This window comes from Chanodichthys erythropterus, chromosome 21, assembly GCF_024489055.1.
Source record: "Chanodichthys erythropterus isolate Z2021 chromosome 21, ASM2448905v1, whole genome shotgun sequence".
Taxonomy (NCBI): Eukaryota; Metazoa; Chordata; class Actinopteri; order Cypriniformes; family Xenocyprididae; genus Chanodichthys; species Chanodichthys erythropterus.
Window position 1 is genome coordinate 25,512,805 of NC_090241.1, and position 16,200 is coordinate 25,529,004.

A 16,200-nucleotide genomic window follows, 5' to 3' on the forward strand; every position below is an offset into this window, starting at 1 on the left:
TTTTTGGAACTTGTAATACTATTTTCAGGATTCATTTATTAATAAAAAGTTAAAAAGAATAGAATTTATTCAAAATAGAAATCTTTTCTAACAATATCACTTTAATATCACTTTTATTTAACAATTTCACACATCTTAAAAGTAAAAAAAAATAAAATAAAAATTACCGACCTCAAATTGTGAACGGTAGTCTATATTATTACAAAAGATTCCTATTTTAAATAAATGCTTTTCTTTAAATTTTTATGCACAACTGTTTCCAACATGGATAACAGAATATCAAATTAGCATATTAGAATGATTTCTGAAGGATCATGTGACACTGAAGACTGGAGAAATGATGCTGAAAATTCAGCCTTGCATAACAGAAATAAATTATATTTGTATGTATATCAAAATAGAAAGCCATTATTTTAAAAATTGTAGTCATGTCAATATTACTGCTTTTTTCTGTATTTTTGATCAAATGTGCATGTTATGCACTGTAAAAAAAAATCAGAGTAAAATTTACAGTAAAAAAACGGCAGCTGTGGTTTCCAGAACTTTACCGTAAAAAATACAGTAGCAAAGTAAAAAAAAATCTGTTAAATTTACGGTAAAATAACGTATTTCATTAACTGATACAATGTTAATTTACCAACCTAATGAAGTACTAATATCTGTTTTGTACCTTTATAATACACTGACAGTCACCAAACACAGTGGTGATAAAAGTCACATGATGAATCAAAGTTCATCACAAGCAGCTTTTCCACAAGCTGAGAAGGACAACACTTACATATAGAAGGTGCACACAGTGTCATTCACACACTAAACACCATCATGGTAACATGCATGAAATTTTAAAAATGCAATAAACATCAATTTAACAACATTAGATGTAACATAAAACCCTAATGTATATAACTGATTACAAAAAAATGAGAAAAACTAAAAGGAAACAGAGTTATTTAAACGAAAATATATCAAATGTGAAGTGTCACGCAGGGAATTGTGGAAATGTCAATTTACATTTTTTCACTGTAAATTTTACAATGAATTGTTATTTTTCACTTCCAAAAACTGTGAATTTAACGTTATTTTACTGTAAAATTACATTAAATGTACCGTTAGATCTATTACAGTTATTCACCGTATATAGTACGGAAACTTTCTGTAAATCAATTGACAGTTTTTCACCGCAGCATTTTTACAGTCTTTTACTGTTAAAATCACGGTCATTTTTTACAGTGTGGACTGGGAGAATGCACAGTGCATGCAGGGGGTGTGGCCTCAATAGCCCTGCAGTAAGTAGTGTGCTGTGTGAATGTCAGGGTAAAAATTCAACTAAAATTGCATTAAATATGGTTGTTTTAACCAAAATTATGCTGCAAGATGTTCTTTTCAACTACATTTAAGTAAGCTAACCTGTTATTTTGCAAATTCCCTGTTTATTCAAATTCGCATATATTCCCGTTAATTCCCACATATTCCCGTTAATTCCCATGGAAAGTTTACAGCTTTGAAAATTCCCGGAATTTTGCAACCCTATTTAGCACCAATTTTGTTTAGAGTGTACTGAGCTGTTTGGAATGGAGGCATGATTGCAAATGTCAATCATGATTTCATCTCAATCTTGCATATGCAACAGAAAAATTAAATATAAATCACAAACAGACAGATCAGATCTCTCAGGTCAAATCACTGCAAATCATTTTTTGATATGTATACATTTTTTTTTAAAGAAAATTTCACCCATTTTCAGAGAAATGTTAATTAATCTAAACCTTGCTTTAAAGCCATCTGCATTCATCAATCAGGCTCCTACAGATCTTAATCAAGACATCACCTTTTCTATAGCTTACCGACAGCTTTGTCCAGATGAAGGACATATCTGAGATGGATTAAATGGAATGACCAGTATAGGTGACTCATAATCCCACTGGATAATAAGCACTGAACCCCCAATCACACACATGTCCTTCTGAGTCAAAAACATGCTAAACCTTCTTTAAATGAGTTACCAGAATACAAAGCAAAAAAACCTTGTCCATTTGCCATCGTGTGATTCTAATATTGGACTGTACAGCCTACTCTTCATATAAACAAGTCAATTCGCACAGGTTTAGATTTAGACTGAATATTGATGTGAAGCTCGAGATACTAAAATGAGGTGTGAGTTTAGTTGTAATGTAATTGACCGCACAAATACGTCAAGGCTCTGGTGTTAATGACTTTGCGTCACTAGGATATGTTAGCATCATTATTTGGTTCGTATTGGAGAACCAGCTTGCCCAAGCTTGTGTGAGCGGAGCGCGCCAACACTACAAATAAAGGAAAGCGCGCACCTGCGATCCTTTACAGCTCTGAGAAGAACCTGAACATCATCCTCCTGAATACCAGCTCGTCTCCGTGTATTTTAAAGGTATTTTTACTTCTTATTTCATACAGTTTTTTTTTAGATTTATAACAAAGTTACTGGTTTGGATTTTTATAAATAAAGTTTGATGCAGGTGAGTGGAGAGCAGTGGATCTGAGGATGTCCTGCAGTTGGTTGCTCGTGCTGTTCTCTCATGTGGTGCTGTTGCTCGCGTGTCCTGGACTCTCGCGCTGTGCGCTCGACTATCCATCATTCACAGTAAGTACCATGCTTAGTCAGCGACTCTTTTCAAAGGATATCCTTCGTTTATTAGACGGACTGAGATGAAAAAGTGAGTTTAGTAAAAAAAATTTTTTCAGGATTCTTTGATGAATATAAAGTTCAAACGAACAGCATTTATCTGAAATAGAAATCTTTTGTAACATTATAAATTTCTTCATGTCACTTTTGATCAATTTAATGCATCCTTGCTGAATTAGTCTTACTGAGCCCAAACTTTTGAATGTTAGTGTATAATGTTACAAAAGATTGACAATTATCTATTTCAGATAAATGCTGTTCTTTTGAACTTTCTATATATCAAAAAATCCTGAAAAAATTGGATTTATGAGGATCTAAGTTAGTTATTGTTTTCTTAAAACAAAATAAATAAAAAAAATATATATACATATATACTAATATATACAATTATTGTTTTCTTATTAAAAAAAAAAATATATATATATATATATATATATATATACACATATATACAATATTATACATATATACTAATATATACAATTATATATTTATTATTATAATATTTATTTGTATTATTGTTAATAAAAATACAAAATGTATAAATAAATAAAAATAATAAAAGTTTATAAATAAAAGTTGAAATAGTCATTTGAATATATATACACTATTATATATATTATAAATATTGTAATATTTTTTATTATTAATAAAAATACAAAATTTGTATAAAATAAAAAATAAATATAATGATAACGCCTTTAAAAATATTAAATGTATAAAATATTATTTAGAATAAATATTTTATACTATTATAAAAATATGATTTTTATAAAATGCTTAACAGCATAGTTATTATAATTTACTAAAACTAAAAAAACATTTTCTTTACTTGAAAGAAATGTTAACTGAAATAAAAATATAAAAAAATCTTTTTATTCAGTTGCCAACATTCCAAACTAATGTCCTAAAATTGAAATGTAAGCTACACACAATATATACCTCCATACATTCTCTATATATATATATATATATATATATATATATATATATATATATATATATATATATAAACAATTAATAAAAATGGCAAAAAACAAACAAAAATAAATTACTAAAGCTTTAACTACAATTAAAATGAAAACAGAAAATATAAAAATAAAAAAATTCAATTTATATATATGAAAATATATATAAGTGTAGTCATTACATATAACAATAATTTATCATTTTCGCAACTATTTTCAACATTGATAATAATAATAAATGTTTCTTGAGCAGCAAGTCAGCATATTAGAATGATTAATGATGCTAAAAAAAAAAATCAGTTTTGTCATCACGGGAATAAATTGGATTTTAAAATATGTTCAAATAGAAAACCACGATTATAAAACTGTAAAAATATTTCACAATATTACTGTTTTTACTGTATTTTGGATCAAATACATGAAAAGGCTTCCTTAATCGTTCCGATATAAAACTTCACATATAATATTTTAAATGATCTGCTTGATTAACTTGTTGGTGTAGGCCTATGTTGTTTCCAATTAACATCCTACCATTTATAGAACTATATACGTATATACCTATGTCAACCAATACAGGGAGAATGTATGGAGGTAGCTAGAATAAATCATGATTCCATTAAAACCTTAATGGTTTCTTTAATATGATATCTAACTGTTAAATATGCGCTCGAACGGAGGTTCAGTCATGTGTACACACTAAAAAACTACACATGCAGGTTCTCTCTCCCTCTCTCACATACACACACATGCTGGGTTTTCATGTTTTATGGGGACTTATGGGGACATAATGATTTTTATACTGTACAAACTGTATATTCTATCCCCTATCCCTAAACTTACCATCACAGAAAACTTTCTGCATTTTTACATTTCACTTATATGAATTATAAGCTGTTTGCGGGCCAAAAAATGTCCCCACAAGGACAAGAATTTTGGATATTGCCATCTCTATGGGGACATTTTGTGCCCATAAAGTCCCCCATTTACTAGGACCACACACACAGAGAGAGAGGCTACGCAACAATGAATTGGATTACATATAGACATTATGGCCTATACCACTCACTGATTTATTTTATTATTTTTAGTGTTTTGTGAGATCAGTTTTCAAAGCAGTACCCTGGTCATTTTCTTTTAGTTGTTTTTATCATTTTAATGATCATCACAGTCTGGAGTCTTTATGTTACTGAGTCATTCACATTAGTGAGTCAGACATTCATTTTCTGAGTTCTTGAACCATCCTGTTTGTGTGTTTTGTACAGGACAACAGCGACCCCCAGTCTGAGCACTATGACAAACGAAACAACGATATCGATTATGACAGTTTCATCGGCCTGATGGGCAGGAGGAGTGCAGGTGAGACACAAAGAGACTAAATGATATGAATTATGAAATTTGCTTTGAATAGTATTAAACATTCACAAGACTGAATAGTTCATGCAATCATTATTTACTGATCTTCATGAAGAACTATTCCATAGAGGTCAAGGGGATTTTAATGTTGGTTTTATTATTCATTTTTATTTATACAGGAACAAATCGTGACATGAGTTCACAATTTAGACGTAAGTTTCCATGTTTATCATTATCTTGCTTCAGTGTTATCCTAATATTAATTAAAGCCACATGTCAGAGACTGATAAGACCTTTGTTTCTTTGGTCCTTTCGTAGCTAACATGAATGACATTTTTGTTGGACTGTTGGGACGGAGAAACATTGTGTCTGGTAAGAGATTAATGAATAGTGGTCAATATGATTAGCTGAAAGAGTGAATGGGGAATAAGGGATTGCATTAATTAATTATTGTCTATATTAATGTCACCATATACAAACGAATCTATATACCATGTGTGTAACAGCTGAAATTTGCACAATGCTGAATAAGTGACTACAGGACAAACAGTGCAGAGAATACACTGACCTCTAGTGGCTACTATGGAGATTTATAGAAAATTATAATTATTATTTATTTATTTTGGATCAGCTATTCCTGCTTGGAGAAGAGAGCGGAGAGGCAGCATTTTCTCAAAAGAAAAAAGGCTAAGGTGAGAATTTGCAAGTTTCGTTACAGAGTAATCATTGGGGTGAGTTGATGAATTGCAGGTCAATCCGCAGTAAAAGTTAATTTTTCAGAGGTTTCTGTGTAATTGTATTGCTTGTTTTTTTTTTTTTTTATGAAGGTTTTGCTGTGGTGTATGAAGCCTGATCTCATCTGTCCAGAACTCACTATGGAATTATACCATTCTGAAGAAAAAAACTTTCTTTGTAAGATAACTGGGCTGTATGCTTTTTTGTTTATTGTCAAAGTGCATTCATTCTAGTATTTATTCTTTTTAAGTAGGATAAGAATTCTTACATCGAACCCCCTTACTGTTTCCGAGTAATCTCAAACCAGAAAAAAAGGATATTTTGTTTCAAGGAATGACAACAATTTTGTGTTGATTGGACAGATACAGGAAGATTGAAGAATATATGAGCCACACACTGTAAATGTTCTTGCTTATACCTTATTCATTTTAACATATGCTTACTTAAAGTGCTGTAAAATATACCCACCCACAAATATTTTATTTCTTTATTTATTCATAGAGAAATCTACACAAAAAACAGTGTAATGCAAAATAAGTCTTTATTTAATATGCTGGTTAATGTTCCTCATTGAATTATTCCTGTCACACATTTGCCTCACACACTCTTTTATAAATAAAAGATTGTTGTGAAAGAACTGTACAGGATTCCCTTTGTACATAAAAGACCCCACTGAAAAGAAAAAAAAAAAAAACCCAGAAGAAAAAACAACAACATACTTTTGGATTAAAGACAAGGGCATGAAACGCATCAATTCAGAAATGCAAATTCGCATTAACAAGATTGGAAAGGCCATTTGCATCTTCCTGCTGGTTTTGATGTTAGCACTATGAAAGGTTCTGATGCATTTGTGACAAGTTGAGTTCCCTCTTCGTTATATAATCCACTACACATATCCCAAATTGCAGAAGCAAATATGGACCTTCTTTGTCAACACACTTTCGCAAAACACTTTGCTCAATGTAATGTCTACAAAGAAAACTCTTCTCCTTTTAAGATTTGCATTTCATTGTTGTGTTGAGGATCTGAAAAAGGAAAATGGAATGTTTACAAAGGATTTTTAGCAAATGAGCTTTTCTGAGGAAGATCATCAACACACTAGGGAAGTAGGAGGAGTACATCCAAACATTTCTTAGCTGACTGCTTGTTAAAATAATGGAAATAAAAAATAAAAAAAACAATTAGATCATACTTGAAGTGAGTGGTGCAAATTCGAGTGCTTTTCCTTTAAATCAACAGAACACCACAGAACATAATTCAAACCATACTGAAGACTCACTAATAAGTAAAGCTTGTTCATGTTTAGTCAAAACCCATAATCATTCCCTTAACAACTTCAAGATGTACCCAGAATTTCATTAAACAGTAAAATAAGGATAATTATACGAAGAATGTATATATGCTCGTTTGATCAATTCACTTAAAAACCATTAAATTCTACAAATGCAAAAGTGATGTTGTGCTGGAAGTGGTCAAAAAGCAACAGTGATTTGTATTAAAATAAAACTCATTTCCACTTCAAATAAGTTTATTCATTCAAATAAACTTTATTTGAAATCCATCATAATTGTGGCAGTTTAAGTTACTAAGCAGTGCACAGTCAAAATGTTTGCCAGTGCAGATTCTTCATTACTTTCTTCTGCAGCCTCTGCTTTAACTCTCAGCTTTATCTCAAATCCTATCATTCTTGAATATAAAGTCAATGTGAATAACATACACTTTTAGTGTGCATTATTTTAAAATGAACATTTACCAACACCAGCACATTTAAAAGGCATAGTTCAAAAAATAATAATAAAAAACTGTCATTTACTCAGCCTGATGTCTTTTCAAACATGTATGACTTGTGGAACAAAAAATAAGATATTTTGAAGAATATTTTTGGACTAAAAAAAAAAAAAAAATTACATTATCTTCTTTTGTTTAACAGAAGAAAGGAAGTCACACAGGTTTGGAGCAACATGAGAGTGAACAAATGACAGAATTTTTCTCTTTAAGTATAGCATACATCACAATAATTTTCACTACTCTGGCTGCATCAGTTGTAAAATCAGCATATTTAATCTCGCACACAGACTGCTGTAGTAGTCACTAGCGGTGTGAAACGACACAAAACCAAACAATCCTAGATAAACAAAAACCTTCACAGTCATACTCCAGTCAATTAAATAAAGCATTATATGGTCTGAAAAATCCAGTAATTCATAACCTGCATGCTTCACAGTGTGTTACAATACGCCATTCATTTATCAAGACCAAAATTCCCACTAGCATGGAGAAAGTGTACTTAAGCAGTCATATCTTCCTTTGTTTCTTCCCTATAGGAACTATTGGGCCAGCCAACAGGATCTTAATGTTGTACTAATCTGTATTCTGAACTTCAAGAGAAGGGTGTCAACTGAAGGAATACAACCTGGTTAATCTTTATACTGATGTAATCTTAGGTGAAGAAGTGTGTACATATTCAAATTTGGCAAGCTATTGTAGGTTGTGTGGAGAAAACAAGGCTGGAGCTTGAATGTTTGCAAGCCATAAAAACTACAATATAACCTGCTCTGTGTTCAAATATCGCCTAAACTCAACACAAACGCAGTCCAGGGACATATGGAAATGCATAATTTCTCTGGATCAGAGCAGAGGCACTAATTCAAGGGAATGAGCAAATGAAAGGAAAATCAAGGCCCCTTTTTTATGGAATTGCTGTTAAATCATACATGGTGGTGTGCTTATGATTGCACAGTGCAGAGCAAACACACAATCCATATTTTTATATACATGTATATAAAAAAAAACCAAATGAATGCTAAATATAAATACAGCCTTTCTTACCTCATGTAATTATACTGTTAAGGCAGGCTCATACACTAAATGAATCACATCCCAAGAACCGTAAACATGTCTTAACCTTAATTTCATACAATTCTGCACCGTCATATATATTTAAACATTCGCATCCAAATGCATTATTAAAAGGAACACCCTTTCAAACTGTACCAGTTCATTAAATCAGACAAACATGTCATGCACACATTTCTGTGGCATAATATAGGATACATTTAAAGACATTATCCAAACAAAAAGGTAAAGCCATCCCAAAACGAGTTTTATTGGAAGAAGATTTTAAATGTTTTGTTGTTGTTGTTTTGTTTTTTAAATCTTATGCAAAAAGCTGCTATGAGTTTTCATTAAGTTCAGGGGATTGTTTTTCTCCTTCATGTGCTTCTACCTCCAGCTTTTGCTCCGAGTCTCCGGTTTCCACTTTGTTTGGGACTGGGGCACTGAAGTCTTGTATGACTTTGGGTTCAGGGGCCTGATAGCGGTATTTGTAGCCAAAGGCACGCAAGTGGTAAGTGTAGTATTCCAGCAGGTACATGTGTGACGCATCCACATAGTGGAAAGAAACAGCCAGGTCTGAGCAACACTGTGGACCCTGAGAGAGACAGAGAGAAAGAATTATGCAAATGAATATATAAATATTCATTTACTTATTTGTTGTGAAACACAAATGATAATGTACTTATCACTCTTTTTCAGAAAATCTAATGAATGGGGGCTGTAGCTTTCAATATGATTGAAACGCACCATAAAAATTATAAAAGAAAATAAATCAGATTGATTCAGTTTTGAAAAAAAAAAAAAAAAAAAAGTTTAAATTTGCAATTATGCAAATCGACTTACAATAGTAGTTGCAGCATTTACCAGCCAACTGCACTGATAGATTTTTAGTGAATAAAGACTTCAGTCGGTTCTCAGAAGACTTGGAATATAGATCACAATTCAAATGGACTACTTTTATGGTGCTTTTGCATCCTTTTTTAAGATAGTGCTTAAAGTAAAATGCTGCCAGCGCAGATGTACTCGATAGACTTTGAACTGTGCCAAAACAAACTCACGCTCACTTAGGCAACTGACACAGGGATTTGAAGAGCACATAGTCAATGTTCTTCTGAGTCATTCATCTGAACAGGATGTATATAAAGGGTCATAATCACACCCTCAGGGTGCGTTAAATGCAAATGTTGACAGACTGAAGACTGATTTTTTTCACCTTTGCTTCCCTGTCTACATAGACAGCATCTTAATGGAAATTTCATAAAAGACTGATCTGAAACACAAAGGTGTTCTTTCGAACACAAAGATCTTTTTTCGTATTGTGCCGTACATCTAAGATAAACAGATTATCGGAGAAAAAAAAAAAAAGTAGTAATCTTGGTTATATCCATCGGTTGTAGACTTGATGGAGGCAGATCTGAATGCAAATTTGCTGTCGATTGTAAAAAAGGGGCAGGGTTTATAAGTGGAATTGGAATGGAATGGAATCAGTAGAATTTCAAAAACACTGTTTGGAAGTTAGTCGGGCTGACACCAACAACAAATGTCTAACCAATCAGCATTAGGGCGTATGACGGTCGAGGGGAAAGAACGAGCAAGAGGAAGATTTGAATATAAGAAAAAAAACTGCAGAACAAGAGAGGATGAGACAATACAAAAGCTCAAAAGAGGATCACTGGAATGAAGGTTTATGACTGGGCAATTTCTTTAGGACCCGTGTTAATAATAGAAAAGCTTTTTTTTTGCTAAGCGGGAAGACCTGAAAACAGATGCTGCTTTGATTCCACTTCTCATGTGAGTAACACTGGGTTTTGATTGTCTGGAGCTGCTGTGCTGTTGGCAACTAACAAACACTTTGTATTTACTCTCGTGTACTGTACGTTCATTTTTTTGTGCTTCCTTGTCGTTCATTCATCAACTGCGCTTTATTTTTTGTGAAACATTTTGTTGCATGTCAGCTGTGATAAACAGACATCCACTTGCATTACATGTGTAACAGAGGCCAAATAGTGAGAGTTTTACAGTTAAAGCACTGCACACTGATGACTGTTAGATAATGCGATGTTTGGCATCGTTAGTCCACTCGCCTCGCCTGTCAGCAGCGGACAGGCTGGGGTTCGAGACCGACTCAGAGTGTAAGTTTTGGAGGCGGAGCAATGAACAGAGGGGTGGGTTTGTTTGGGTTGATTTCAAATATCAACTATGTCCAACAGTCTTCAAAATCTACTGATCCCACCTTTAGGTGGACTAAATGATTTGAGAAGTCTGGCATCACCAGAGAGATGTCTGTCATTTCCATGATACTCCAAGCAAAAAAAAAAAAAGATGATGATGGCACTAATTGGAGCATGTGATGCTGTATAATTAGGCAGTTAGCAAGATTTTGAAGAAGAATTCAGACTCACCTGCACAATGGGGTAATAACAGTAGTTCCAATACCAGAAAGTCTTGGGAAATGTGCCAGTGAGATGGGAGTCGGGTACAAAAGGATGGAATGTCTCTCTTTGTAAGCTGTCTCGGGAGTCTCCTGCCACAACGCCTACCTTCTCTAAACACTGACCCATAGCTAAGTCCTCCACTGAGGTAGTGTGAGTACACACTTTGGTGCGAAAGCCCTCCACAAACCTCTTCAGAGCCTCTTTGCTGAGCACGTAGCCAGCACCGCCACTCATGTAACCCTGTTTTACGTACGGCTTAAACCGCCGGCCAAAATAAATGGGGTCCTCTGGAGAGTAGCTGCCCAGAATCCAGCGCAAGTTATCGACGATCACATAGGTATCATCGTCCGCTTTGAGGAACCAGTCCGCTTCGTCCCCGTGCTTCTCCAAGACATAGTGGAAAGCACGTATCGTTTTCCAGTACAGCTGATCCCGACCTTCCTTGGTGTTTAGGCCAACCGTGGGAAAATCGGGGTCATCCACAGAGCTTACGAAGACCACAATGTTGCAGTGGCGACTCCATGTGGCTTTTACGTGTCGAGCTTTTTTCTCGAGGTTATTAGGGCCAGTCATAACCCAACACAGAATGCGTACACGTTTATAGAGAGCATCTGCCAGTTTGCCATCCTCACCTACAAGAGAGTCAAATATTACTCAGAAAAATACATGTAACTGATGAAAATTAAATGCTATAATGACAAGAATTTTTTGAATGAGCATGTATAGCAAATTAATGACAAATGAATTTGTTAAACTGCAGCTCAACTGTACATGCTGAATAAAATGTGAGTAAAATATTTAGTCTTAAATGTGAATAAATTATATCCGTTCACCATATAAAGTGATTGTGTCTCTTCAGAAGGCTTGGATTAATATGATAAATTCATATGGATTATGTTATTTACACGTTAGTGTCAACATTTTTAATTGAGTTGACCTTCAATGGAGGAACAGAAATCTTGCAGGTTTCATTAAAAATACTAATTGTATTTTTCGAGGATGAACAAAAGTCATCAGCAACAAGGGTGAGGCAATTATAACAAAATGTTTTTTTAAGGTGAACTAACCCTTTTAAAATTAACTAGTCAAAGCAAAAGTTTTTTTTTTTTTTAAATGTTGATAAACATTGAAGAAATTGTTTTGTATAAAGCATAAAATATCATCTTATACTTAGATTGTCAACTACTTACGCATAAAATTCAGCATATGGCCATAAACAGATTATTGGGATAGTTTAGTAATAACCAGCAGGCGATAAGACATTTCTGTAAACTTTAACAAGGACAAAACATTAGATGCAAGCCCAAAATCAGAGCAAAGTCCATCTCTCTAGGGAGAAAACACAGATACGCCAAAAAGACTTTCTCACATAGAGGGCTTGGTATACAAACAACTGACTTAACGCTCAAATGGAACAGCTTAACTGGTTGCTCAATGTCAGGGTGTGAGGTTATATCCACAAATCATATCAATAAAAGGGCCGAATTGCTGCATACATCACCTGGCTCAACCTGTCTAACACACCTCTTCTGGGAATGCTTTCACTGTTATTACAGTGACTGACTAAAATAAAATAAATTCCTAAATTAAAGCCCCCCCTGTGGTGAAAATCAAATTTTTAATGTTGTTTATATGTCTATGTGGTGTTTTTAATATGCTTTAAGACAAAGCATTTGCAAATTCATAAGTCAACACCTTTACTGAGTATTTGATGTTTGAAACTGCATTAAACCAAAAACCTGTGGTTTGAAATCGTGTTTGTGGCATCACAGACTACCTTGTAACTAATCACAACAACGTGCTCGCAGGCTTTGGCATATCATTAACTATGACTGCTCTGAAGCAGTAAAGTCTTGAGAGAACCCAGATTATCCCGGTAAATTTTCTGTTGATATGAAAGATTGTATAGATTTATCAATATAGTGAGTCTATTACGATGTTATGATGAACTATAAGCCTTTTTCCACTGACGTTCTGAGTTGTTCAAAGCGTTTCTAAGGATACTAATTGTTAGAAGGCAGCTGTCTGACTCTGAGATGAAGAACGGGAACGTGTGTGTAACATTAGCAACACATTATAAGCCGTTTGATAACGTAGTCAAGCAAAAGGCTAAACATATTAATTCATATTAATGACAGAACCGTCGCAAGGGCTGTGCCAAGTGTGCGAGCGCATAGGGCCTCGTGCCAAAGTAAAGTGACAGCTGACTTGAAGTAAAGCCAATAAAGTTCTTGTTTTTGTCCTTCGAAATACTTTAATACTATAAAACATAGCTGAAACAATATTGCTCTGAGCGTGTGCGTGTGACCGTGATTCGTGTGCATATTCAGTCAGTGTGTCCACGCACGCAAGTTCTAAGAGAGCTATTCAGTCCATTATAAATTCTGATTTTGGCCACCTCTGGAATGGATCAAACCATAGATATTAGCCTACCTGATAACTTCAAGTAAATACGCTGGGAATCCGTGCTCGTTCAAGGATGTGCATTTATTTCATGTAGCCACCACAACACAAACAACAAATTGCCTTGTCGTCATTGCAGCAACAGTAGAATCTCCGAGCTTGCGCGATTGAGTGGAGGCGGGGCTAATTTGCATATTTATTGATCTGTGTAGGCCCTATATTAAATTAGGCAAGAGTGTAGAGTTACATTCAAGCTATTTTAAGGCATGAAGATTTTTTTTCACTTGAATTATTTTTAAAATGTCATTTTGGTGATCAAAGATGAGTTTTAAGAGATAAAATATTTGACTACAGGGGGACTTTAAATATTTACTAAAACTTTGTGGATAAAATCTGACAACTTTTTTCTTTTCTTCTTTTTTTTTTTTTTTTTTTTTTTAAATTAGAATGACTGTCAGTAACAAGCTGATGATCCATTTCCATATTCTGGTTTGCAATGAAACAATGCAAAACAAGTTAAACCGCTTGTACAGGTGAAATGAGAGGGCACAAGGAACTGAATTCGTTCAGTTCCATTTAAACTATTCCAATCAGATAAACACAATTGCCTTACAATAAATATGCTTAGAGGAGAAAAAAAAAGTGAAGATGTAAATAAGACATTCAAATTCATTTGTGTTATTAACCTTACAGTTTACCTGGAAACTCACTTCAGGATGTTCCAAACCTGTTCTAAATCCGCCTTGACTTGTTCACATTTATTTTTTGCATACAATTTGTAACAAACCATGAGTAAGGCTGATATTCTGCCGGTCATCTTCTTTTAAGTTTCACATACAAAAATCATACATGTCTGGATTGTTTCTGAGCGAATGGTCTATATGATTTGCTCATCATAAGAGCCTTGTTTTTATTTGCAACATCTCCATTAGTTTCTACAGTGTATTTACCTGTATGGTGCGGATGATTGAGGTTGAAGAGAGCAGACCTCTCCTTTTTCCAGTTCTTGTTTTCTTCTTCTATCATCTGCAGTAAGCTTTTCTCGTGGGTCTCGCGCTCATGAGACGCAAAGTTCCGCGTGAACCCCACTTGACTCAGGAGCAGGTACAGGCTGCACGTGCCCACCAGAAAGCCCACGTAGAACGCGGAGCGCGCACCGAGAGCTTTCATGACGAGCTCTATATGTAGAGACTCTCACCTTAGTGTGACTATTGAGAACACAAACAGAGACATAATGAAGACTAACTAGAGAAAGCAGAGGGGCGGCGCATGGTTATTTTTAAAAATCATATTTCATCAAATAAAACGGAAGATAGGCGCGTTAAGTCCGCGTGACAGCAGCTCTCTGACTGATATGACCAACAACGTAGCTTTAGAGCGACATACGTCGTCATACCAGGATACTCATGACAGCTGAGTGATGACCCATTCTACTGAACTCATTTCATTAAGAAAATTACTACAAGTGTAAACTGTCAGGCGTTAAATAATTACTCTCTAGCAAACAATCAATTTGTCTTGTGTACTCCTGGCAAATTGATTTAGTCACTGAAATTAACATAGGGCTTGTTTAGTAGCATAGTAGTCGTCAACAAAGGGCCACAAGACAACACATTAAGTTATATTAAAGTAAACTTAATAGCTGTTAAAAATAAAGTCACAATACAACATGTGAACTGACATACTCAATTGTTGCTTTTGTTATTATTGAAGAACTTACAACTTCTGTATTCATGAAATTAATTCAAGTGTCAATCTATTGACACTTTTTTATTTCTGATCATAAAAAAAGTTTCAAAACATGTAACGTTGGCTTTGTCATGATTACAGCAGGAGTACCACAGGAAATATCTTAGCCTACATGCGGAATAATACGGTTAGGAAACACTGTCACAATCTTACCAGACAGCTGATTTCCTCCACACCAGAAGTAAAAAAAACTGGAAGATTCGGCTCAGAGGCCATTTCGGTCCAAGTCACAGAGCTAGCATGACAGTAAAGCTATGGATTTCAACTTAAATCCAAGAAATCTGACAGCCTAACCAGGTACATCGGATCCAAAATCATATCCTAGCTATTTTCTGACCCATGCAAATGTGGGTTGATAGATAATATTGCGCTTTACTTGAAGCTAACTAGCAACGTGCTTCCTATCTTCCTATGTTAACTGAATGTTCACCAAGTAACGTTAAAGCCGAGAGGTGTGGGGGCGGTTCAATTCCGTATTAGCCAGCCTCTTTAAGAGCGACTCCCTGTCAGTCTTTGTTTTGTGGATAGTGACACACACTTATCCCACTAAATTGTGTTGCTTTTATTTAAAAAAAAAAAAAAAACTAACTCAATATTTTCGACTACACCATTCTGGAAAAGTAAACACTTGATCAACTGCGAACTGTGAACTGTTCTCGTCACAACTAATGCAGGACATACGAAAGCGCATTTGATTGGATGGATCCCCTGTCGATCTTCTGCTAAACGATTATGTCATTTGAACGGAGGGTTATGATTGGGCCACATGTACCCAATTGCGGAACACGTTTCAGCAACGAAAGCACACAGAATAAAAATAGTCACGCCAAAAAGAAAAGTATTAAAAAGATTAATTCTTGTTACCTGCAACTACGCCTAGCATAGCCGGTGTAGTAATCGAGGGAAGGGTCGAAGGGTGTCAAATTACAGAAGTATTTTTTATAACCTAAAACCAATTAAATCAAGAAGTATATAAACAAATTCCAACTTATAATGTGAAAGGTGTCAGTAATGTGGGTCTTTATTTTTAAGTTATTTTAGTTAATTTAATTGCCACTTTATA

At 34.4% G+C, this 16,200-nt stretch overlaps 3 protein-coding genes across 7 annotated transcripts in view; 2 read left to right on the forward strand and 1 right to left on the reverse strand.

The window, feature by feature from the left end:
* Window positions 1-2,291: 2,291 nt before the first annotated feature.
* tac3b (tachykinin precursor 3b) lies at window positions 2,292-6,148 on the forward strand. 2 transcript variants are annotated; one of them, XM_067372925.1, is made up of 7 exons: window positions 2,292-2,404; window positions 2,493-2,617; window positions 4,890-4,983; window positions 5,160-5,192; window positions 5,299-5,352; window positions 5,612-5,672; window positions 5,808-6,148. In XM_067372925.1, exons 2-7 carry the CDS (start codon window positions 2,519-2,521, stop codon window positions 5,824-5,826), a joined length of 360 nt encoding a protein of 119 aa, XP_067229026.1. In that variant the 5' UTR covers window positions 2,292-2,404; window positions 2,493-2,518; the 3' UTR covers window positions 5,827-6,148. The 2 variants fall into 2 exon arrangements, with proteins under 2 accessions (XP_067229026.1, XP_067229027.1); XM_067372926.1 differs by having other exon boundaries at window positions 2,322-2,404; window positions 2,483-2,617.
* Window positions 6,149-6,350: 202 nt separating this feature from the next.
* On the reverse strand, window positions 6,351-15,784 carry c1galt1lb (core 1 synthase, glycoprotein-N-acetylgalactosamine 3-beta-galactosyltransferase 1, like b). Of its 2 annotated transcripts, XM_067372923.1 has the most exons (4): window positions 15,291-15,784; window positions 14,339-14,596; window positions 10,953-11,617; window positions 6,355-9,145 (listed from the first exon to the last, which is right to left on the reverse strand). In XM_067372923.1, the coding sequence occupies exons 2-4, from the start codon at window positions 14,556-14,558 to the stop codon at window positions 8,888-8,890; spliced, it is 1,143 nt and encodes a 380-aa protein (XP_067229024.1). In that variant the 5' UTR covers window positions 14,559-14,596; window positions 15,291-15,784; the 3' UTR covers window positions 6,355-8,887. The 2 variants fall into 2 exon arrangements, with proteins under 2 accessions (XP_067229025.1, XP_067229024.1); XM_067372924.1 differs by lacking the exons at window positions 14,339-14,596; window positions 15,291-15,784 and adding an exon at window positions 12,176-14,324 and having other exon boundaries at window positions 6,351-9,145.
* The window catches only part of b4galnt1b (beta-1,4-N-acetyl-galactosaminyl transferase 1b), a 56,342-nt gene continuing 49,297 nt past the window's right edge, over window positions 9,156-16,200 (forward strand). For all 3 annotated transcript variants that reach the window (XM_067372921.1, XM_067372920.1, XM_067372922.1), the window contains exon 1: window positions 9,156-10,341. The gene's annotated coding sequence lies outside the window, so the exon portion shown is untranslated. The remainder of the gene's footprint in view (window positions 10,342-16,200) is intronic.